The sequence below is a fragment of the Rhinatrema bivittatum genome, chromosome 3 (assembly GCF_901001135.1).
Source record: "Rhinatrema bivittatum chromosome 3, aRhiBiv1.1, whole genome shotgun sequence".
In the NCBI taxonomy this organism is placed as follows: domain Eukaryota; kingdom Metazoa; phylum Chordata; class Amphibia; order Gymnophiona; family Rhinatrematidae; genus Rhinatrema; species Rhinatrema bivittatum.
Genome location: NC_042617.1, coordinates 530,315,290 through 530,340,477, shown reverse-complemented (window position 1 = coordinate 530,340,477; position 25,188 = coordinate 530,315,290). Strand labels below are relative to the sequence as shown.

The 25,188-nt window shown below is 42.9% G+C and overlaps 1 protein-coding gene across 4 annotated transcripts in view; it reads right to left on the bottom strand.

Moving 5' to 3' along the window:
* TMEM214 (transmembrane protein 214) overlaps positions 1-25,188 on the bottom strand; it is a 239,828-nt gene that overhangs the window by 200,609 nt on the left and 14,031 nt on the right. For all 4 annotated transcript variants that reach the window (XM_029596290.1, XM_029596291.1, XM_029596293.1 and 1 more), the window contains one exon: positions 18,259-18,470. In XM_029596290.1, the coding sequence (XP_029452150.1) occupies positions 18,259-18,470 (212 nt within the window). The remainder of the gene's footprint in view (positions 1-18,258; positions 18,471-25,188) is intronic.

Genomic DNA, 25,188 nt, shown 5'->3' with positions numbered 1-25,188 from the left:
TTTTATATACCGAAGTTTGGAACAGGTCTTCACTCCGGTTTACAAGTATAACAACTTCTTACAGTAAAAGGTCAAAACAGATAATTTTGTACAATAACGGATACAGTTTGTTAGTTTTTAGCTTTACTAACAGTAATTTTACTAACCGTAACATGGCAACTAGTAATATAACGATTAACATTGTTGACAACTTCTATTCAGCCTATTAAGTGTGAAAAACTTGACTGTTAGGGGCTAGGAGGGTATAGTTGTTGACAGAAGGGTAAGGGGGGGGATTTGGTGGGTATAACAGGGAGATTTGGGAAAAGGGGTGTGGGGGAGGGTGGGCTTCTTTAATCATAAGTCTCTATTGATTACAGGTGATTACTAACCAATGCCATCTTTGTAGGTTTGTAGAAATAGCCATGTTTTGAGTTGTTTTTTGAAAAGCTGTGTCATTCTGTAACCTTAGGTTTTCAGGTACAGAGTTCCAAAAGCGAGGTCCCCCTATCAAAGCTGCTCTCTCTCGAACTGTTATGAGGTTAACGGTTGTGACTGATGGGATGGCAAGCAGGATATTGTTGGCTGATGTTGTGTTGTGGAATGTTTTTTTGGAATATGGTATTCAGACATTTGTTTTCATTTTTATTTATGTTTTTGTGTATGATGGATAGCATTTTGTATTCTATACGTTTATTTATGGGTAACCAATGAAGTTCCTTTAGTACTGGGGTGATGTGATCGGATCTTTTGTGGCTTGTGAGTATTCTCGTTGTGGCATTCTGTAGTATTTGCAGTGGGCGTGTGGTTGATTTGGGAAGTCCTAGTAGTAGTAGTGAGTTGCAGTAGTCAAGGCTTGTGAGTATTAGGGATTGAAGGATGGTTCTGAATTCTGGTTGATTTAGTAGTGGTTCTAGTCTCTTAAGGATTAAGAGCTTGGGGAAGCCTTCTTTGGTTTTCATGGCTATGTGTTTTTTGAAGCTCAATTCGGGGGTCGAGCAGATCCGACCCCCCCCTCCTCCCTCATTCGTGCCTGCAGTTTTATAGACCTAAAGATTAAGCTATTGTCTAAGCTTGCTACATTCGCTCCCTATATTAAACTTTGTTATGTTAAACTTAGTTATGTTATAATTTATGTTAATCATATGCTTTTGCTCTCTACTCTCCCACTCTGTAAACCCCTGTTCATTGTAACTTTATCTTCCTAGTTAATTGGTTACCCCTTGTTTCAATGTAAACCGGTACGATAAGACACTAGTCTTGAGTATCGGTATATCAAAAGAATTTTTTTAAATGTCAAGATCTTTTATGTTTTCACTTATTTTGATTATGGAATTGTCTATTTGAATTGTGTTCTCGGTGTGGTTTGGTTGGTTTTTTTCTTTCAAGTAGAATACATTCGGTCTTGTCCATGTTAAGGCATAGTTTAAATTGATTTAGAGAGTGTTCTTTATGTTGTTGAGAGTGGTGGCTGCTAGATTGAGCATATTCTCGACGGTGTTTGTTACAGGGATGATTAGTTGTATGTCGTCTGCGTACATAAAGTACGTGATGCTAAGGCTTAATAGCAGTTGGCATAATGGGAGGATGTAAAATGTTGAACAGTGTGGCGGATAGGGTCGAGCCTTGTGGCACTCCAGTTTCAAGTGGAATTTGTTCTGAAAGGGAGTTGTTGATGTTTACCTGAAATGATCTGTTTAGAAGGAAAGAGGTGAACCATTTTAGTGTTTTTCCAGCTAGACCAATTTCAGAAGTAGTGTTTGATGGTCGACTGTCAAAGGTTGCGGATAGGTCTAGTAATATGAGAATGTATGTTTGGCCTTTGTTGAAACCTCTTAGGATTGTGTTGGATAGGTTGAGGAGTAATGTTTCTGTGCTGTGTTGTTTCCGGAATCTGTGTTGAATGGGGGATAGAATGTTTAGTTCTAGATGTTTTTAATTGTTTCAGTACCAGCTTTTCTGTTAGTTTAGCCAGAAATGATAAGTTTGAGATGGGGCGGTAGTTATTGAGATCATTGGGATCAAGGTTCTTCTTTTTTATAATAGGTTTAATTGTTGCCATTTTCAGTATGTCTGGTAGCTTGCCTTCAAGTGATTTCTTGATGATTGATGTGATGATTGGGGTGATGTGCGATAAGCTCTTTTAGGGTTCTAGTGGGTATTTTATCGAGTTCGTGGCATGCTGGGTTAAAGGTTTTGGATTAGCTTCTCTATTTCTGTTGACGATATGGTTTCAAAGGAGGATCATGGGGTTAGGTCTTTGTTGATTAGTTGTAGTTTTTGTGTCGGGATTTTCTTTAAGTTTTCAGTGATTTTGCTAATTTTGTTTTGAAAAAATGGTGAGATCTTGCTTAGAATTTTGTTTGAGTGAGTGAAGGTGGTGTTGTCTGAGGTTAGGTTTTTAACTATGTTAAACAGTTTTTGGGTTGTTTGAGTAGTTTTGTATTTTTTTGTTGTAGTAATCTCTTTTAGTGTTGTTTATTGAGTTTTTGTAGTACGCTAGGTATGTCCGATATCTGGCTAGCGTTAGGGACATTTGTTTTTGCGCCATTCTTTTTCTTAGGATTGATTTGATATCTTTAGATGCTTGTTGAACCATGGGTTACCATTTTTTCTTTTGTTATCTATCTTTTTCATTCTTTCTGGGTTTATATTATTGGCGATTTCCATGGTTATTTTTTGCCATGAGTGTGCAGCATTGGTGATGTTAGATAGGTCTATGTTCTTTGTTTTCCAAAGTTCTTGTTGTAGGGGTTCTAGGGGGAAAGGAGGTCTGTATTTGAAGGAGTGGGGGCTTGATTCTGAGTTAAAGCTGTTTATGATTAAAGTCTTGCAATTTGAGATAATGGTCGGACCATTGAACTGGTGAGCAGTTTACTGTGGGATTTGCGAGGAATTTATCATTAGTAAATATCAGGTCTAATGTGTGGCCTGCTTTATGTGTTGGTTTGTTTACTAGTTGTCCTTGCCGCCCTTAACTCCACACTTCTATCAGGGTTTGGGCGGAGTGGGATAGATGGGTTTTGTCTGTGTGGAGATTGAAGTCTCAGAGTATGATTGTGAGTTTTTTTGTGGTTGATGGCCGTAATGAAGAATTCGATTAGTAGGGAGAAGTTATCAAGTAGTTGGGGGGGGGGGGGGGCAGTAGACCAGGCATATTTGGAGTTTTTTTGAATCAAATAGGGCTGTTTCGTATTGTTTAGGAAGTAAGATAGGTATCAGTTTCATAGCAAGGCTTTTTTTTTTTTAAACTATTAGCAATATTCCGCTGCCTCTGCGTGATTTCCTGGGGATTGAGAATGTGTTATATTCGTTGTTGGCTAATTGGTTTGTTAGTACATTGTCGGTATTTTTTTAACCAAGTTTTAGTGATCGCAATGAAGTCTGGCTTTTGATCTTGCATCATATCTGCGAATAGCATGATTTTTTTTAGTGAGGGATTGAGCATTTATGAGGAGGAAAGCAAAGCATATCAGATATTTTGTAGCATCAATAATGGTTATATTTACCAGGTTTCGTTGTCTCATTAAAGGGAGTTTTAAGGCTTCTGGAGTCATCGTTAGATTGTTGAATAGATGCATAATGTCGGATTTGGAACTTTTGGTGTAAGAGTCGCTTAAGTTGAAGGTTTAAACTTGAAGGTGCGACTCAAAGGGGCGCTCAAAGGGGCATGCCCCTTTGGTTGCGCCCCTTCGGTGTCCAGCGCTAGGCGCGTGGCATCAGCAGGCTGTGCCTTTAGTTATCGATTTGTATCAGAATTCTCTTTAGAAGTGAAAAAAACCCCCACTCAATGTTTGTTAAGATTGCTCATAGCTTCATAGGTTGACCTGAAACAGACTTTGATGACCAGATCCCTTGGGTTCCGAAGAAACCCACCCCTCATAGATGCATCCATTGCCAGTGTTATTTAATGAGGTAGAAGCTGAAGAGGAGCCCTCATCTCTAAGATGTTTGGGTCTAGCCACCACTGGAGAGAGCCTTAAATTGTCCGCTGTGATCCTCACTGGGTATAGAAAGGGCTGAAGCAACTGATTCCACTGGACACGGAGTCCCCATTGAAGAATCAGCATGTTGAGATGATCATGGAAACTATATGCACTGCGGTCGCCATGTGTCCCAGGGTAATCAAAACTTTTCAGGCCTGAGACTTGATCATTACATAGTAACAGAAATGATGGCAGAAAAGAATCAAAAATGGTCCATCCAGTCTGCCCAGAAAGCTTATGGTAGTATCTGCCACACTGTGCAGGCTACCCCATGTTTCTCTTATGGACAGCAACGGCTGCTCTGTGCAGTTAACCCCAAGCCTTATGATAACCCATAAAAATTTACTGCAACATTTTTACTGGGCAATGAGCCTTTTTGAAAATTCAAGACAGTGCTGTTTGACATTTATTTATGGACTTGGTTGCAGAAGCAGTCCAGTATTTTGTTTTTTTTTCCCTTTGTCTGCACATCAGTTCCCCAGATCGGGGAAGTTGGGGCCCTCGTTTGGGTTGCTGTCTCTTCCCATCTTTTGGATATCTTTGATCAGATCTCTATCTAGCTCTTCTGTTTGAATAGGAGGCCTGCAGACCACACCAATGTAAATGGAAGTTTGTTTTTTTTTGTTTTTATTAAACAGCAGCCCATAATGCTTCTTCCTTACCCCATGTCCCTTCATTTCAATTGCTTGGATATTGTTTGATAAAGCACTATTCCTCCCCCTTTCCTGACCTCTGTCCTTCCTTAAGTTATAGCTTGGGTTGGCCATATCCCAGTCATGTGACTGAACTATGTCTCAAACAGCAATGATGTCCCAAGTCCACTTCTACTATTAGAGCCTGCAGGTCTGATTTTATTGCCCAGACTATGAGTACTTGTACTCATAGCTTTTCAACTTCTCTTCTTCAGCATCTTTTCTACCTTGTGCAGCTGATTTTTTTTAAATTTCTTCACCCACCTTGGAGATGTTGGGTATGACATTCCAATTTCCTTCTGCCACCTCCATCCTCTATTTTAAATGCCTTATAGCATATGATTTGAATTTTTCACTTCATATCCTTTTTCCTGCCACAGACAAATGTAAGCCATCTTTGACAAAGTCTTTTATTGTTCCATACATAGCCCCAGCCCCTAATATATCCAAAACTTTCTTCCTTACACCAGGTTTTGAGCCATGTATTGAAGTTATCTATATGACTTAATCTCCTTCCTCTTTCCATGAACAGGTAACACTTCTGAAAAGGCAATAGTCTTTGCCATGTGACTAATCTGCTGCTCCAGAGTCTGGAAAATTCTCTGTACCACTTGGATGTTGTTTCTAGCAAGGTCATTTGTTCCCAGATGGATGATAATGTCAACTTCAGAGTCCTTACTTTCTTCATTGATTGCATTGACTATCCGATTAGCATTTCTACCAGCCAATGATCCTGGAAGGTTTAACTATATAGTGTTCCCCTCAAAAAGAATTCCCAAATTAGTGTCTCTGATGACAATCACCCAACACAATGAGCCTTTTCTTATGGTTTTTGGTTTATTACAGAATCTGTGTGCATTGGATTTCTTTCCTTTCAGATACCACTTCAGTCCTCATTGCTAAAGCTTCTTCAAGTTCCAATACAGCAAAGACATTTTGTACTTATGTCGCTTGAGAGAGTGGGTGTGTGTGCATCACAGGTCTTATCCTACCAGAGCCCACTGCAATCCATTTATTGTTTCTAGAAATTCTGTGCAAGTGGGGGAGGAGATCTGGGCCGCACAATTGTGAAGAATGGGTGTCTTTGGGTCAGAGGTCTTATCCAACCTGAGCCTACTATAAACCACTTTTTTCTGGGTTTCTGAATTTTCTGCGTAATGAGGAAAAAGATTTCTGAATACTGTAAATTGGATGAGGATTCCTTAGTGGTTGCTAATTCCTTTTTTTATCGTAGCTAAGTCAGCTTTAAGGTGAGCCAACTTTTTTCATGGAAAAGAGTTCTGAGCAAGTAGGGCATGCCCTAAGCTTCAAGATGGTATGCCTCAAGATAAAGGCTCCACACTTATGTTGAACAACAGTCATTTTGTTCATTTGATTTGATAGAAAACTTCTTTAATCTGATAAAGAATTACCAAATTATCTTGTTACCAATTATGTATCCTTCTCTACTAAGTTCTGGATCAAGATTTGAAGACAGAACGCCCATTCCGATGGGAGTAATGCTCTTGCCTACAAGGAATCTATCCATAGTGCAATGAACAATTATCTGGGTAGAAACAAGGTTAAACTTTACAAAACCAATTATGAACTCTGGAAACTGAGGGAGCTGTATAGTCTTTTCCAGAGTGTCCTCACTATAGTCAGTCATCCAAGTAAGGAGAGACAAATTGCCTGGCAATAAAGGTGCTGCTACTATTGCTACATTTTGTGAAGACCCTCAAGGCCATCGAGAGCACAAAAGGAAGACCCTTATATTAGCAGTAAGAGGAATCTACTATGAAGAGAGCTATTTCCAATAGGAGTGATGAGTGTATGTATCTTTCAGAATTAGGGCATGCATCCAATCTTCTGCTTGAATGAAGGGTAGGATGATGTGGAGGGAGTTTATTTTGAACTTCTCCCATAAAACAGACTTGTTCAGTCTTCAAAAATCCAGGTTTGGTCGCAATCACCCTGACATCTTAGGCAGAAGAGGGAGAGGTTCTATTACCACGTCACCTCGAGACGGATCCAGATTGAAGGCAAAACATTGGTGCAACGCTGGAGGACAGGAAAAGTGCAAACAATAACCAGATTCCACAATTTTAAGGACTCAGTCCTTTGTGTTCTTCCTCTATTCTTCTAAGAAAAGATGAACCCTCCCACTACTTTGGGGGGGGGGGGGGGGGAAGGAGTCCCCTCCTGGGTCAACTGCATGGAAAACCAGAGGCACAAGAGAGCATATCAGTCTCCAAATGAATTTCTCCTCAATCGAGGAGGCAGGGACAAGATAAGGACATAGACAATGAGAGAATCAAGTGCAATAAATCACCCCGAGGACCTCTCTAACTTCTTGCCTCAACAGGGCAAAAAGCTGCATCGACTGAATTGAGGCCCAATGCATTGAAGGAGATGTGCGGACTGCTTATGCCTTTACAGTGCTGAGACCTTTGTGTGCAGACCGCAGCAGGGTCTCATGTGGATGGGCCTGGTCCTGACCTTAGCTTTGCTGGTACCAACTGCATCGCCATCTGACGCATGGTGCTTCTTTTCACTGACCCCTTTTTGCAATGCTTTCAGGCTCTGCTCAGCCCTGGTAGAGCAGTGGATCTAGGAGCTTTCATTAAGGAGCTCCTGTTTAGCTTGGCCTGGAGGGAACCCGAGGAGGCCCCAATCCAAAAGGAGCAACAACTCTGGCTTTTCATGATCTGCAAAGTTCTTCCATCTTCAAGCCCTCTTCTAGAACATTGATGACCTCCGGCCAGAGTCATAGCAATTGGCTGCGTCAGTCTGGCCCTAAACGTTTATAAAATCTCATGGCCATCAGTTATAGACATCTTTTGGCCACCAGAGATGGCCTTCTTGGAAACAGATGTTGTTCAAACTTTCTATTAAGTTTGGGCTGGGTTTTTTTTTCTTTTTAACACTGAAAAATGCTTTTGAGGAGCTTTCAAGGCAGCAAAGCAACTCGAAGTGAGTTTAAAGAAGATAACTACAAAGTACCAAAACAGAGGGGAGAGAGGTAGTGAATGTGTCTGTGCAAGAACTCCCACACATGCTCACTAGAGCAAAAGCTGTATTAGTTAATGGAAAGGGTCTGTTTGGCACCAGAGGACACTCACTCACTTATGGCTAATTCAGTCCTGCTTGACAGATTTTTTTTTTTGATTTTTTTTTGTTTTACTATATATGCTGACTCAACTGTCATACAATAAATAATAAATGAACCTCCACTGAGAATAAATATGTGGTGCAAGAACAAGAATGCTACTCCCATTTTCTGCCCCCCTCACATCAACATGTCCAACTTCTACCAGCCAATCTATGGTTCTATGTAGTCCACACACATTATTTTGCTGTGCAGTACTATCCTAGTAATTTGTCTTTATCTGTTCCAGGGCTGTGGTGACCCTGCCTCTGATGTTGCCAGTGTCTCTCTTACGCAGTCCTAATGCCCATCCCTTTGGTTTACCATGAATAATACACCTCCGGTGACGAAGCCAGAGCAACTCCGTCAAGAGTCATCTATTTAAGACCACCAGAGGACTTTTTTCAATGGAGTTCATCCAGATTCCTTGAAAGTTGGTTGCATCATAATGTTCTACATCCCTGAGGAAAGACAACCAGTCTGAAACACGGATCGGCTGTGTCGGGACCATTGTTGGAAACTGGACAGTACATACCAACATCCTAAAGGGAAGTCTGAACTTTACTCCTTTATAGTTCATAGTCCATAGTGAGTTTACAGCTCTCCACATTAAGCACCGTCATGGTATATAAAATAATTTGATGCTCACCACACGGAAGAGGTTATAGAGGTGAAGTTATTTCAGTAAAAAAAACTTTTTATATAAAAAATTCACATAGGAGGAGGGGGACAGTTAATGATTATAACACCACATAACCGTGGTGCGGAGACACCAACGAGTTTATATGAAACTTTCCTCCAATTCCTTTACATTTTCAATAAACAAACATACAAATCACAATTCAATCTACATATATACCATATAGAGTAGGTGTCATAAAAATCTTTTTAAATAATTTAAGAAAAATTCACTATAAATATCTCATTTAAGGCACATAAAAATATATATCATTCCAGCGATTGAGCAATGCTCATGATTCATTGATTATAGTTATAATCGCTGTAGCAGTGGCATATTGATTTTTTCCCGGGATTCTTTAAAAGGCACTCTCGTGAGTTTAGTCTTGGAGGTTGCGTCGGCTGACCAATTTCGGAGCCATAGTTGCCTTTTGGCTGCCACTATGGATGAGACGCCCCTGGCTGAGGTGCGCACCAGGTCAGAGGTCGCATCTGTGAGGAAAGATATCGCCGGTTGTAATGTTTCAGCGGAAGTGGTTGCGTCCCTGGAGAGGAGCAAGCAGGCACGTGTCACAACAGCGCAGCAGGAAGCGATCTACAAGGTTATTGCTGCGACATCAAATGACTGTTTAAGGATGGATTCCTGACGTCTGTCTTGGGCATCCTTGAGTGCAGCTCCTCCTTCGACTGGGATGGTAGTGTGCTTTGAGATAGGGTTCCCAAAAGTGAACGCCATGGTCTGCGCTATTTCTTTGGCAGTGGGTTCCAGGGGGTATAGGGCTTCTAGGGCCCGGCCTCCTTTGAAGCTGGTCTCTGGGGCATTTCATTCCAGGTCATTCAGTTGTTGTACGGCCTGCAGCATTGGGAAATAGCATGAGACCTGACGGAGACTGACCAAAACTGGGTTTGTCTTCATCTCCGCTGTGGTACATGTGCCAGGAATGGCCAGCATCTTCAGGCGCAGAGATACGAAATCTGGTAACTCGTCTTTGGAAAAGAATTGCATCATGGTTTGATATGGTTCCATCCCTGGAGGGATTTCCCCTTCCTCCAGGGAGTCAGGCTCTTCCCCCGAGGTGTCTGTGTCCCCTAGGGGGAGGCTTTTACCCTGCTGGGGCATGTCTTGGAGGTCCAAGGGGGTCTTGGAAGGTCCTGCGCGTCTGGTGGAGACTGTGGCTGTGTTTCAGGCAGTACCAATTGCGCCTGGACAAAGGTTTGCAGCCCTTTGAAGAATTCCACCCAGGAAAAGGTCCCTGGGTCCATATTGAATCCAGTGAAGTTCCCTGAGGTGCCCATCTGAGGAGGGTCTGAGCCAGATTCCTCTACTGGCTGAGGGAGGCCTTGCTTTGGTTCCCCCCCCCCCCCCCCCGAGTCTCTTCGCGCTGCAGCCATAGGGCGGAGGCCACTTCGGGTTGCGCAGCTCTCAGGTGGCAGGCTGAGCAGAAGGCTTGTCCCTTGGCCAGTGGTGCCATGATTTGTGCGCGTAGGTGTACGCGTCGGGAAACAGTTGTGCGCTCCGGTTACGCCAATGATGTGCATGCGCCGCTGTGCTCACAAGTCGTTTGTGCGCCCGGCTCAGTTGTGAGGACAATACAGCGACCAAGGGGGGAAAATGGCGCCGATGACCCCCACCCCCAGAGGGTCTCCACGTGTGAGGATCCTCACACCAGATCGGGGTGTAGCCCGGATGGAGCTAATCAGCCCAATTAGACAGACCCCGGAAGGACGATCTGTGAGGCTAACCAAGCCTCTGAGACCTGAGACTTTAAGAAAGTTTTCTACCTTACCTTGTCTCGGTGCTTCCCGGTCTCCGGCTGCGGGGGGAGAGGGAAAATACTTTCACCACCGTGCTCTGTATCACACCCGCTGCCTCTCGGCCACTCTGGGGGCTAAGTCCACGCCAGGAACTGGCTACCGGACCGAGGCTTACCTCTGAGGGATCTCTGAAATCACCTCAGGAATTCTCGACTAGGGGAGGGACCCTTAGGTATCATCTCAGGAGAGCGAGACTTGTCTTGTAGAAGTAAGATTTCTTTCTTCTTTGGTTTGGATTTTCTAACATTGTGCAAGTGTGTGTAGTGTCCCTAACTGCTTAGGAGAAGTACTGAAGAGCTAAGCTTCCTGCACGGGTATATGTAGGGTGGCGTCAGCTTGAAATCTGACTGTCTCCCAACTGCTATCAGGAGAACACTATACCCATTGGTCCTAAGTCCATCTGCTACATGCTAGGAAAGCTACAAATAAACATCTTAAATCTTAAAATGTGTCAGTGAGCATCACTGCTTACATTACAAATGCTATGGTAGAAAAGGCAATAAAAGTAAGTTTGCTTACCTTAAACAGTGTTTTCCATAGATAGCCCTATTTGGGTGACATCACATTCTAGCGGACATCTTCTCCAGGACTGAAAAGTTTTGTTGTGCTGCGCCTGCATGGCACTTCCCGCACACAGCGCATCACTCTCTTCAGTTAGTAAAAAAGCTAGAAGGTAGCGGTCTTGGTATATAGAAGCAGAAAAACATGCCCAGGGAGAAGGGAGGGAACACATGGCTAATTCATCCTGCTATCTACAGAAAACACCGTGAGCAAACTTTCCTTTTTCCGTGGATAAGAAGGCTGAATTAGCCCTGCTATTTGAGAGTCCCAAGCATATAAAGAAAAAACAAGAAAAGGTATGGACTAGAGATGATGATTTATTTTCACCTGTTATAGCATACCTTCCCTTTCACTCCCCCTTTTTTTTTTTTATATAAACACTCCCCAATGGACATGGTTTTCTGATCTAGCACTCTGGATAACATTGCTCGTCTTAGTCCACTATCTGTGGCTGTTAAACAGTTCAGGCAGTAGTGTGCAGTAAAAGTATGGACCGAGGACCAAGTAGCACCTCTACAAATGTCCTGTATGGGAACATTTCGCAGATGCGCTATAGAAGCAGCTTTAGATCACAGCTGATGTGCTGAAACTGAACCTGATAAGGAAATCTTTGTTGAAGTATGACAGAATTGAATACAGTTTGCAATCCAGTTGGATATGGTTCTTCTGGAAACTGCAACCCCTAGTCAGTTCGGGTTAAATGATATGAATAATTGAGAAGATTGGTCTACTATAAACAAAAGAACTCAACCTCAGACAATGCTCTTTTGCAGTCTTACGTATGGAGTATAGATTTTCTCCTGTTGACATGAGGCCAGGGAAAGAATATTTGGAAGTGTAATGTCCTGATTAATGTGAAAGGCTGACACCACTTTGGGTAGGAACTTGGGATGAGTCCAGAGAACAACCTTGTCGTGGTAAAACTGTAAATAAGGCGAGAAATGAACTGAAGTTATTGCTACTAGAAAAACCACTTTCCAAGTTAGATATTTCAAATGAGCAGACTGCAGTGGTTCAAAAGGAGCTTTCTATTAGGGCTAAGACTACGTTCAAATCTCTGGGAACGGGGGCCTTCCAGATTGGAGGATGAAGATTAAAGAGTCCTTTTATGAAACGAGATATTAAGAGGGCGAGAGGCTATTGAGGAGCCATTATCTTTCATGATAAGCAGCTGACTGATGAAATAGCTAAACCTGGTTTGGAGAGGTGAAGCAAGTAGGTGAGGATTTCTGCAGGTGTTGAGGAAAATGGAGAAATCTTGAGTTTGACACCACTTGGCATATCTCTTCCATTTGAAGGAGTAGTTTTGTCTCATTGATGGCTCTCTCGATGCTATTATAATCTGTTGAATATCAGCTGTGAGAGTTAAGTCTTGTAAGATCTCGCATTCAACATCCAGGCCATCAGGTGGAGGGAGGAGTGAAGAGATTGAAGAAGAGTGCCCCCCCTCCTGAGTTAACAAGTTTGGGTCTTGACAGAGATCCAAGGATTCACTTTCGGAGTACTGTACTAGATAAGCGAACAAGGTTGCCTCAGCCATGCAGGTGCTATGAGTTTCATGCGAGATTGGTCCCGAATCAATTTCTGAACCGTCCTTGAGATTAGAGGAATTGGAGGAAAGGCAGAAAGGAGACCTCAAGACCATGACATCAGGAATGTGTCCCGTTTGTTCCTGAGGAGGCTTGGGCATATTGAGCAAAGCTGATGACCTTTTGATTCTGTTCTGTTGCAAAAAGGTCTATCCAAGGTTGACACCTATTGTAGAAAAATCTGATTTGCTACTGATTGAGCAACCATTCGTGGGGATGAAAAGTTCTGTTGAGATGGTCGGCTACCATGTTTACTATTCCTGGCAAGTAAGTTGCCCTCAACATCACTGAGTTGGTGAGAGCCCACTCCTAGATCCAAATTGCTTCCCTGCAAAGAATCCAGGACCCTGACCCACCTTGCTTGTTTACATAAAACAACTTGATTGTCGTTGTGAATCACGTGTGACCCCGTAATAGATTGGTAAAGGCTATGAGAGCATATCTCACGGCTCTGAGTTCCAGGAGACTTGATATGTCCTTTCGACTTGTAACCACTGACCCTGTGTCTTGTAATCTAGGAGATGCGCCCCCCCCCCCCCCAACCCTGTGAGGAGGTATCTGTGGTGAGGATTAGGTTGTGGGCCGGATCCCAAAGAGGAGCTCCCATTATTAGAACCTCTGGATTCAGCCACCAGCAACTGTCTTTGCCATAGATTCTGATATGTCACTACGGTGGACACTGGCTGAAGATATTGAATCCATTGTGCTTTCAATCCCCATTGAAAGTGCAGCATGCGAGGAACTACATGGATAGCCGCTACCAAGGGACTTAACAGAACCAGGACCTGATGGGCAGGGACTCTTGATTTTAGAAGTAATTTTGTAGATAGATGAATTCACTCGATCCTTTCCTGGGGAAGGAATACACGAGACTGAATGGAGTCTATTCTGGCTCCTATGAATTGAAGAATTTGAGTGTTTGAGTACCAATTTCTCATAGTTAAGGAAACCCAGAGATTCTAGACACGAGAATGCCATCTCTAATTGGTAAGATAAGGAGATCTGGTCGGGAGAAGCTATTAGCCAATCTTCCAGGTAAAGGAATAGCTCATCTAAGACAAAGGATTCGGCTACTGCCGCAGCCAGGCATTTGGTGAAGACTCTGGGAGCCAAGGAAAGTCCAAAGGGCAGAACCTTGTACTGGAAGTGATTGGCGTTCACCTGGAAGCACAGGAACCAACAACAGGAGGGATCCTTGAGATCCATTGAACACATCCAACTGTTCCACTGCATGAAAGGTAGAACTAACTTGAAGGATATCATCTTGCATTTCTCTTTCCGAAGGCACTTGTTCAGGGAGTGTAAGTCCAGTAGAGGGCAGAGCCCCCCTGAGCATTTTGGAATGAAGACGTATTGGGAATAATCACTTGAATTGATTTTGTTCTTCGGAACCAATTGGATTGCTTGCTGCTGAAGCAAACTCTGTATTTCTTGCTCTAGAAGTATATGGGACGTATCCTTCATTGTGGTAGTGCAGCGAGGAAGGGGAGGGTAGGAAAGGAAATTTAGATGATAACCCTCAAGGCCAATTTGAGGTACCCATTGATCTGTCGTGATTTTGTTCTACTCTTAAAAATACTGAATTCTTCCCACTACTGGGGGACCTGGTTGCGGCTAAGACGTCTTCAAAAAGATGGTGGAGGTTTTTGGAGAGATCTGGGAGGGGGTTTTTTTTGTTGCTTTCTGTCCCTTTAGAGAGGTCTAGTTTGAGCTGATTGAGGTTGTGAGCGTGGTAGTTAATATAATTGAAACTGCTGTGCTCTGTATGATAGGAAACTTTTATATGGTTTTCGTTGGTAGTAAAACTATTCCCACTGATAAAAAGTCTTGCTAATGATTGAGAATCCAAGGATCCTGAGAAGGACTGAACTGCTACATTTTGCTCTTAACTGGGCCACCGTATCCTTGAATTTGTCCCCAAAAAAATTATCTCCCATGCAAGAAAGATTAGCCAGTTTTTCATGAATGCCTTCTCTAATAGAGCTAGAACGGAGCCATGCTATGTGTCAAGCTGCAATGGCTGTGGCTGAAGTCCTGGAAGATGTCTCAAAGGACTCATATACAGTTCTAAGCAAATGACATAGACCTTCCTCCATATCATAGAATGGTTGAGGCATAATTGGTTGCCCTATCTCTGAACGAAGAAAAGGTTTTAATAACTGAAGAGACTCAAAGGTATTGAACTATATAAAATTGATACTGCTGTTTACAAGAAGTTAGTCTAGCGCTTTGAAAAAGCATTTTGGCATACTCAGAGGATTCTGTGGTCCTTTATTAAGGAGTAGATGAATGGAGCTTAGTTTTCTTTGCTCACTTCATTGCTGACTCCACCACCGCCATGAGGAAATTGAACTACTCTATGCCATAGATTTTTGTAACCTGGATTTCAAATCAAATTTTCTAGAAACAGGAGGAATTGACTGAGGTGATTCCCAAGTTCTTGAGAGAACAGAGTCCAATAATTTGTGCGACAGATGAGCTGATGGTTCAGCTAGAACATCAGGTATTTTCAGAGTTCCAAATACCTCTGCCCTATGATAAGGTAATTTTCGGATCTCTATTCCCAGGAAGTTGCCTAGTTTCTCGACAAATCGAGAATAAGTGAGATCGTCCAGCAGATCAGACGGTATAGCAGTTGAGCTTTTCAGGAGAACCCAGAGATACTGACTGAGGGGAATGATGCTCAGTGTCTTGGGTCTTATCTGGAGTTGGAGGTGAAAAAGACTTGGGGGAGCTAAGCGGTGGTGCATCCCCCACTGAACCTGTGGATGCAAGGTTCAATATAATTGAAGAAATTTGATTAATGGCCTTCCGTGAACGAGATATGGTCACATTTTCCTGATGTTTCAGCTGATGTGGTCTCATTGGAGGAGAATGGGAGGTTGATTTTCGGTGATGTATTCCTGCGGTTAATAACTCTGAAGAAGGTTGAGGCACCCAAGATCCCTGTTCCTTTAGAGGAGGAACCTGTCTCGGAGAAAGTTCTTGGAGAATAATTGTCCGGGTGAGTAAGAAAATAATCCTGCACAGTCTGAACGGTTACCATGTGAAGAGCCCAAGCTAACAGACAGGCTTTGGCAGACACACACAAGGAGGATGAGAGAGTATATCTAGAATGGGATCCTTAGTGTGGAGAGATCGAGATGGTGACTTTTTATAACCCTGATGGCTCTGGACCTCTTAATCATCACTATTTCGAGAATTGCTCTCTTTGGACGACGCATGCATCAATGAACACCTTTCGTGCAAAGAGGCACCGTGTGGATGGTGTGAATGCATCAATGTGCTATGAGCTGAGTGGTGTGTCTTTGCTGATGTGTCGAGCTTTGCGAGGCGCGATGCAGTCTGCACTGAGATAGATTGCTTCGGCTTCTGACTAGATGACTGCATCGATGTATCATGCGTCAATATCATTGTGATGTGTTTTGTATTAGACGCCTTTTTTGAACCCTGCAAGGAGGTAACCCACAGGTTAGAAGATGACGCCTTGTATTGGTTGTCTGGCGGTGCAAAATGCGTACTTGCATCAGGCCTGCAAGAGGCATGCTATGAGATTTTGATTTTAGGCCCGGGGATAATTGGACTGAACGTCCCGGAGTGGGTGCATAGCTTCCTGAGGATGGCGGAAGTTTCCTTTTGCTCTCAGAGGCTGGCAATCTTTACGGCCCCTTTGCCTCTGAATCCTGGGTGACATGTGTTTGCAGTCCCTGCATGCAGCTTGGTCATGGACCGGGGCAGAGGCACATATAGCAATAATTATGATAGTCCGTGATGGACATGATGTGTCCAAACTCACAATACTTAAAAGGTCTTTTTTTTTTTTAACACTGAAAAGTGCTGTTTGGGGATTGCTAGTAAGAAGAAAACATTTTTAAGAGAGCTGGAGAAAAACGACTGTGCCCGAGCACGGAAAAAAAAAAACTGAAGAGAGTGATGACGAGATGGAGAAGATGTCAGCTAGAGTGCGCAGTCAGTGACGTCACCCAAATGGCAGGGGTGATTCAGCCTGCTGCTTATCAATGGAAAAGAAATAGCACTCCAATTGCAACATTCTTCATATTCCTTCTGTTTAAAACATGTTCATCATTCAGTTTCTCAGGCTTCTGAACAGGCAATTTCCTCCTTCGGGCCTCCAGCTCAATTGGAACTAGGTACCATGAGCCTTCATTTGCAACTACCCAAGCATTTTTCCGCTGTTTTATATCCCAATCCCCAATATAACCTGGCGTGGTCTTTGCAATAAGAATACAAGAATTGCTATCCCAGGCCAGAAATCCAGTATCCTGTTCCCAACAATGGCCAATCCAGGTCACAAATATCTGGCAGGATACCAAATAGTAGATAGATTTCATGCTGCTTATGCCCAAGGATAAAGCCAGAACCAGATTTTGAGGTGGGTGACCTATGGGTGGTGTGTGGCTATGGCAGATCCTATCCTGCTGCAGCCGAAGAGAGGCCCAGCTGGTTGCGGCAGACACCATCCCACCACAGCCGAAAAGAGGTGTGGGAGAGGGCGGGAAGCACTTTTCACCTAGGGTGCCAGTTGCAGTGGCTTTCCCCAAGTCTACCTGGTTAATTAACAGTTTATAGACTTTTTCCTAAGAACTTGTCCAAACCTTTTTCAACCCAGTTATGCCACATCCTCTGGCAATGAATTTCAGGGGCCATACACCAGTGCTCCTTCTGGAAAACTGATCATAGGCCTGAATCCAGCCACTAGATGTAACCCCAAAGTGATGACTGACTCCTTTCCCCCCCCCCCCCCCATGGGCTGTGAACAATGTCTCCACAGCATTTCCATCCTGAGCGGACTGGGGAACAAACGGTGGCATACAGCTCTGATATTATGCTAACAGGCTGGCCCTCCGTCATGCAGTTTTAATTTTAACAGATTTTTTCGATATTAGACATTAAGATGTATATATGATCTTATACTAGATTTGCAGTCTGTAAGGTGACACTACAGCAGTATAATACTCCAATAGCATAAGCTTGAAAACTACAAAAATTACTCACTCCATTTATTTTGCACTCTTTCTGAAGACATTGTTCAGCAAGATCCAAAATCAACTAGAAACGCCAATTGTCTTATGCAGTTCACAAGAGCAGAAAGCAAACAATGTTAGGAATTATAGGAAGGGAATGACAAAAACGGAGAATGTCATAATGCCTCTATTGCTCTATGGTGAGAATGCACATTGAATGCTGTGTGCAATTCTGGTCACCGCATCTCAGAAAAAGATATAGTAGAACTGGAGAAAGTACAGAGGACAACGATTGAAATGACAAAGTATGGAACAGCTCCCCTATGAGGAAAGGCTAAAGAGGTTAGGGCTGTTCAGCCTGGAGAAGAGAAGGCTGAAGGGGGATATGATAGAAGACTCGAAAATCATGAAAGGACTTGAATGAATAAATGGGAGTTGGTTATTTACTCTTTTGGATAATACAAGGATTAGGGGGCACATGTAGTTAGCAAGTAGCACATTTATAACGAGTTGGAGATAATTCTAATTCATGCAATGCACAATTAAGCTCTGGAATTCATTGCCAGAGGATGGGTTAAGGCAGTTAGTGTAGCTGGCTTAAAAAAAAAAAAAGAGGTCTGGATAAGTTCCTGAAGAAGTCCATAAACTGCTATCAATCAATAGGGAATAACCACTGTTTGCTGCCAGTATTAGTAGCATGGGATCTATTTAATGATTGGGTACTCGTGATTTGGATTGGCCGCTGTTGGAAACATGATACTAGGCTTGATGTTCTTATGTGTAACAGTTACACAGTCATAATTTATTAATCCCTAAAATATTAAAGGAAGGAAAGGTAATACTAACTGCCTTCAGAGCATCCTCTAAACTCCGAAATTTTCCTTGTTTGAGCACTGTATCTCCAGCGGGTAACTTTTTGGCTTGCTTCCCTGCATTCTGTTTCTTCTGCAGTGGCTGCTGTTCAGGTACAGGTGCTGGGGGCACCTGCTCTTTGTTTTGTTTCTTTGCAGGTTTTTCAAACCCCAGCTCAAAGATGGTCTCAGATGGTTTAATAGGTGCTAGAATTGAAAGAAAAAAATATAGTAAAACAGAACAAGACGTGGATCACATTAAGTACAAGCTTCAGGCAATTTTTCTAAAGCATATCCTTTTCATTCTTGACAATTGCCCACCCTATTTAACCTTTTATGACTATTTTATCTTTGCCAAGAATTAAAACTATCAGTTGGTAACATAAGATTGTGAATCATTATTTAGTATTTCCAAATAAATGTTAACATCCTTTTTACAGTTGTTATAAACCAGTGATAACTAACAAGGCTATGATTTGAAGCTATTTTTTAATGGAAGGAAAATACACTTAGAGAGCATATCACAAAAAGCATAAAATTGCACAGGTAGTCTTTTCAGTGGAAAGAAAGTTCTACAACAAGAGGTCATGATATGAGGCTCAGGGCATGGATTTAGGATTAACATTAGAAAGGTTTTATTCACAGAATGGGTGGTGAATATATGGAAACGGCATCCTAGTTAAACACTAAAAATTCAAGAAAGCATGGAATAAGCACAGAACAACCCACAAAAAAAAAAAAATCAAACATCAACTGGAGTTTACAGCATTGTAGTAAAAAGTAAATAGAGTATGTTAAATGGGCCTTAACATCTTTATATGTAGTCATATTTCTACCCTAGAATTCATTGGTTCTGTATACTTATTTGTAAACCTAAATACTATAAGACTTTTTTTGGGCTTTGCAGTTTCATCCAGTTCCTACACATTTCCAGCTTGGTTGCTCTAACGGTTACCTCTAAAGGACTACAGTGCCATGAGACTTTATTCACAACTACCCATGGTTTTTCCCTCACTTTGGTTTTAGAGGAGGCTTTTTGTTTTTAAAAACTCCTCTCATATCTGCCTAGCCCAGATATTGTAGTGATCATCCTTGGCCAGGACAGAACACAACTCCTTTCGCAACCCATAACATAAGTACTGTGACTCTGGCCATTAGGCATCACTATTCTGTGACCATCAAGACTCCCCACACTCAGCATTTGTGAACACTGTATCCGAAGCCTCCCTAGCTGGCCTGTTGACTTTTAAACTTTTTAAAGTTTGTTGTTGCAGTATTCCTCAAAGATACACCGGAAATAAAGTGCCTCCATAATGTACATAGCCTATTTAAAGCTAGGTAGAGATGTAAATAGATAAATATATACCTATATATATCAGAAAAAATATTTTTGGCTTCTTTATCCGTCTCTCCCCCTCCCTGATCCACTTCCTCAAGTCAATTATATGATTAATCCTGGTTCTATCCTGCTTGCCAAAAAGTTAGAAATTAAGCTTTCCTTTGAGAGTGAATCCTGTAGCACCATTTACTCAGCCTTCCTCTCTTAGTACAAATACATCCACTCACAACACATACATCCCTGCCAACCAAAAGTTATACTGCTTGTCATCTTCTGATCACCCAAACCCCTCTCACTCTCTCCTTATCATTGGAATGTCTTTATTTATTATATTTCCTAGTAAAATGTAATCTTTTCCTCATGTGAATTCTGACCTGAAGAGATAATCAATTCTCAAAAGTTTGTCAAGAAACCTATTGTTAGTCCAATAAAAAGATATCACTTTATATATCTTATTTTTTTTTTATTTGTTAATCTATATTCCAGTGGATTAACAGCAGCCAAACTACTTTAGCTCCAGAAACAAGACCAACATAGATCTGCAGTACTGTATCAGTTTGTGGCCATGTCAGATTGCTGGATTCATTTTTACCTTAAAAACTAATAAATGTTCTGGAATGATAATAGGTTCAAAAATTAAAAAGTATTTAATTCTTATCAATGTCAGCTTCTATTTTTATTCTATTTCCTCCTGCTCCTTTGGCCTTTCAGCTCAGCTGAAATCGGGGCTGGAATCAGGTGCTATGACTATTCATTCTCAAAATACTCAGGGATTTTTTCTTACCATATTTTATATTCCATCCAAACTTTAGTCCAGCTGTTGGAGTGATAGGCCTTAGTCAGGACCCATGCAATTGTAGGCCCAAAATCAGATTGCTAGGTGTTGGCATTGTGTAATGACAGACTCTCCCTGCCCCCACCCAAGGTTTTATTTTAAATATTGCTTACCATACCTTCTTGTAGAACACAAAGCAATAAGAACACACAAATAAAACCAACCAACCCCTGGCCCCTCCCTATCACCCCCCACTACATACAGTAACACCAATTCTGCCATTTATCACACACTAAATTTACCCTCCCTCATATTCCTAGCCCAAGCTTCTTCCTATTTCTACTACTACAAATCCAGTTCCAGCCTCCATTCTCATTTATCACACCTCCTTGTGAACAAAAACCCTATCTCCAATTAACTATCCAAAGAAAGGTATGTAAAGACATTATACAAACTGGCTGAATTCTATACCAGTTAATTTTTCCTCAATTCCCAAAAACAGAGGGAGTCCATAATTAAGTCATCACATACATTTGAAACAGAATTATATTTCTTTATTTATTTATGATTTTTATATACCGATGTTCATCTCAAAAAGAGATATCACATCGGTTTACAATAAGGTACAATAGGTAATTCACTATCCCCTAAAAGGGCTTCCAATCTAAAATTTTTGTACCTGAGGCTAAGAGATTACAAAAATAAAATCATCAAAATCAAAGTTCTTAACAATTAAGCAAAAGGTATAACAAGGAGCATATTAAACAAATAACACAAAGGGGAGTGCCCCTTTGTCGCACCCCTTCGGCGCGTGGCGCCTGCTGGCTTGGCGCCTTTCAAACTGCCCGGATCCATTTGCGATGATGTCAGGGGAGGGGGGCAGGTCTCAGAATCATGGCTTTCCCCACAGAAATCTCTTCTCAGTTTCAAAGGCAGTTTTTTCAATTTTTTTTTTTGTCTTTTTACCTTGGATGTTAGCTGTTACAAGGTGATCAGCACTGGTGGGTAGCCCTCCCCATCACAAGCGCCTGCTGGCTTGGCGCCTTTGAAACTGCCCGGATCCATTTGCGATGATGTAGAATCAAGATCCATTTGCATAGTTATCTTTACATAAGACTTCTATATTCTCTCGCACCGTAATTTTAGATATGGCACCTGCTTTGGCGCATCATGACGGTGCACATGCGTCGTAGCCTTGAGTTAGATGTGTTGTGACTCTGCTTTGTAGCAATATGGCCACCCTTCCAAGCATCCTTACCCTGCCTGCGCTAGTGCTTTGGATGCGCGTCCCGGCATCAGTGCATACTTTGTGCCGTGCAGTCTTTGAAGCCTTTCTAGTATCGTTGCATTAAAGTGGGCAACGCAGTCTGAGCCGGCGCAGACTGCGTCTGGCACTGCAGTTTGGCAGATTCAGAAGTCAAAGCTGGCGGGGGTTTCTGCATCTGTACAATATGGGCCCCAGAGGCTTCACTCATTGATAGAGGAGTAGCATCCAAATGTTCTGGGCATTTAAGCTTATACTTCGTAGCATTAATTGACGGGTTCATGGATGCAGCTCTCTTCTGTGGGTTCGGATGATGTTTCTTCAGACTTGGGAAAGAGTGTGAAGGGGCATAATTACCAGACACCAAAGAACCCCCTTCTTCTCGCAGATGAGCAATTTTGTGGGCTCTCTGGTGCTAACGCCCACGGGGACATGCAACCACAGTCATGGCTTGCAGCCTGGTCATGGTCTGGGCCCAGGCAGATGTAACAATAGTTATACCCATCAGTTACCAACATATGCCCAGTTTGGCAATATTTAAAGCCCGGCCTCTTGGACATCTTGGCACTGAAAAGTGCTGATAGGGTGTCGCTTGGGCAAAAGAAGAATTCTACTTTGCTGAGCAGAAAAATATGGAATTGAGCTTTCACACTTCCATGTGGAGCACGGAAAAAGGTAAGGTGATACTAGACAAGTTTAGTTGATTTTGAAGAATCTCCACACCCTTCTTATAGATGAGATAAGATTGAATGACAAATCTAGATGCAATGTAAGGCTGTCTGCATGCAAAACATATTTCAAGTTTAGGGGGCAAACAATTTGTCTTTCCAGGTCCAATTCAATGTAACTGTAACTGCTGGAAGCAGGCGTAACTTTTGGGATAGAGGTAGGGTGGAGGTTTAGATAGGGCCGGGGGGAGGGCGGAGGGAACGGAGGCAGGCTGCGCGGCTCGGCGCGTGCAGGCTGACGATTTTGGGCAGCCTTGCGCGCGCCGACCCCGGATTTTAATGGATACGCGTGGATCTATTGAAATCCCGCGTACTCTTGTTCATGCCTGGTGTGCGAACAAAAGTACGCGTGTGTGCAGATTTATAAAATCTGCCTCAATGGGTAAAATCTGTTGGAGGATTTAAGAAATCTCTACATATCTAAAATTTCCAATAGCTTAAATACAAATAAAATGCATTTATCTGGTCCTATAGGCTTTTGGGAAGAGCCTGGGGATTTATCCAAGCCAGGGTCCATTACATAGTTAAAATCTCTCCAATGATGCCATACAAATAAAATTATAGATGTAATCTGCCAATAAAAGGAGTGGAGTTTGAAAAGATTTTAGGTGTATATATGGAAGCTAATAACTGATCCACCATAGAATTTCCAAGGCTATGCAGTGGTCAAAATATAGGGCCCGCCAAGAAACTGAACACCAGATTAAGACTCCACAAAGGAACCTGTAACTGCAAGGGAGGACGAAGATGTTTTCACGCCCCTCAAGACACTAGCCATATCAGGATGAGACTATAAGGATTCACCATTCACCTGGCCCCTGAACAGGTAAGAGCTGCCTCCTGTACTTTCAAGGAATTAAGGGCAAACCCTTTATTTAACATATCCTGCAAAGCTTCCAAAATGAGTGGCATCGTAACTAAATGAGAAGAGCACTTGACCTTCACACCAAGCCTCAAACACTCGCCAAAACCGCACATAGGCTAAGCAAGTAGAAAACTTGTGTGCTCATTGCAAGGTGGCAATCGCAGTAGAATATCTACACTTCAACAAGACAAAATACAGTTGGATCTTCATGAAGGACAGGTCCCTGCTGCAGCAGATTCCTGTGTGGCAGAAGACGAAGGGGGGTTTTCTACCAGGAGTCTTCGCAGATCTGCATACCATGATCTTCTGGGCTAATCCGGTGCCACCAGAAGCACTAGCCCCCTGTGGCCTTCAATCCTTCGAACTATTATTCCCACCATGGGCCACAGAGGAAAGATACAGCAATTAGTCTTCAGGCCAGACCTCCATGACAGCATCGATACACAAGGACTTCAGATCTTTCCTGTGACTGAAGAATCGAAGAAATCGATGCAAGAAGTCGCCAGCAGGTCTACAAATGGAAGGACCCAGCGATCCACTATCAGCTGAAACATCTTGTCCGACAATACCCATTCTCCTGGGTCCAAAATCTCCCTGCTGAGCAAGTCTACTCTGACATTGTCTTTTCCTGCAGTGTGTGAGGCTGAGATCTCCTGAAGATGCTCTTCTGCCCATTCCATAAGTTGGTCTATTTCCTGCGATACTTGCTGGCTCTTGGTTCCTCCCTGCCAATTGGTGTAATCCACCGTTGTTGCATTGCCACACATTTGGGCTGCTCAACCCTGCAGCCTGCTGCTGAACTGCAAGCATGCCAACCGGACCACCCGGGCTTCCAGCCGATTGATATTCGAGAGAGATTCTTCTGTATTACAGCACCCGTGCACCATTAATTCCTGACAGTGAACTCCCCAACCCTGAAAACTCACATCTGTCGTGTGTATCAACCAGGCTGGGGAGGTCAAGAAAACACCCTCTCTCAGATGAGCCTCCTGCAACCACCACTGGAGGCGAGAGCAGAATTCCCTCAGCAAGTGGAGCCACACCGAATAGTCCCGACACTACGGATTCCAACGAGAGCGCAGTGAGCGCTGAAATGGACACATTTGTACCCTTGCCCACAGCACCACTTCCAGGGCTGCCGCCATCAAACGGAGCACCTGTAGATAGGACCACAGTGTCGGGCATATAATGCTCACCAACTGACGCACTTGTGACATCAAATTTCTAAATCCCAACTTCTGGCAGGAAACCTTGTCCTGCCTCATGTCAAATTGAACACCCAGATATTCCAACGACTGAAGACTGCTCTTGGCCAGGTTCACCACCCAACTGAGCTCCTACAATAAGGAGATCACCTTACAGGTCACCGGGTGGCTCTCTTTCTGAGACTTGACTCGAATTAGCCAGCTATGCAAATACGAGTGTACCAGAATCCCATCTCTTCTCAACACCGCCACTACTACTCCCATGACCTTGGAAACGTTCTGGAAGCGGTGGCTAAACCAAGAGGCAGCGCCCGAAACTGATAATGGTCCCCAACACCACAAAATGCAGAAAACAGTGCTCCAAAACGGCTGGGAATATGAAGGTAGGTCTCTGACAGATCCAGGGAGGTCAGAAATTCCTCCAAATGCATGGCCATTATCACCGAGAATAAGGTTTCCATGTGAAAATGAGTACCCTCAAATGACAGTTGACACTTAAGACCCAGGATAGGTCGAAAGGAGCCCTCCTTCTTGGGCACAACAAAATAAATGGAATACTGCCCCACACTTTCTTGCAATGTAGGCTTGGAACCACAGCCCTCAACCAGAGAAGCTTTAGAATCGTAGATTCCACTGCCTGCTTCTTCTGTGGGGAGTGGCAAAGAGACACCATGAACATGTCCCAAGGAATACTGCAAAATTCCATATCCTTCTCGTATCTCCTCAAGGACCCACTGGTTCGACGTGAT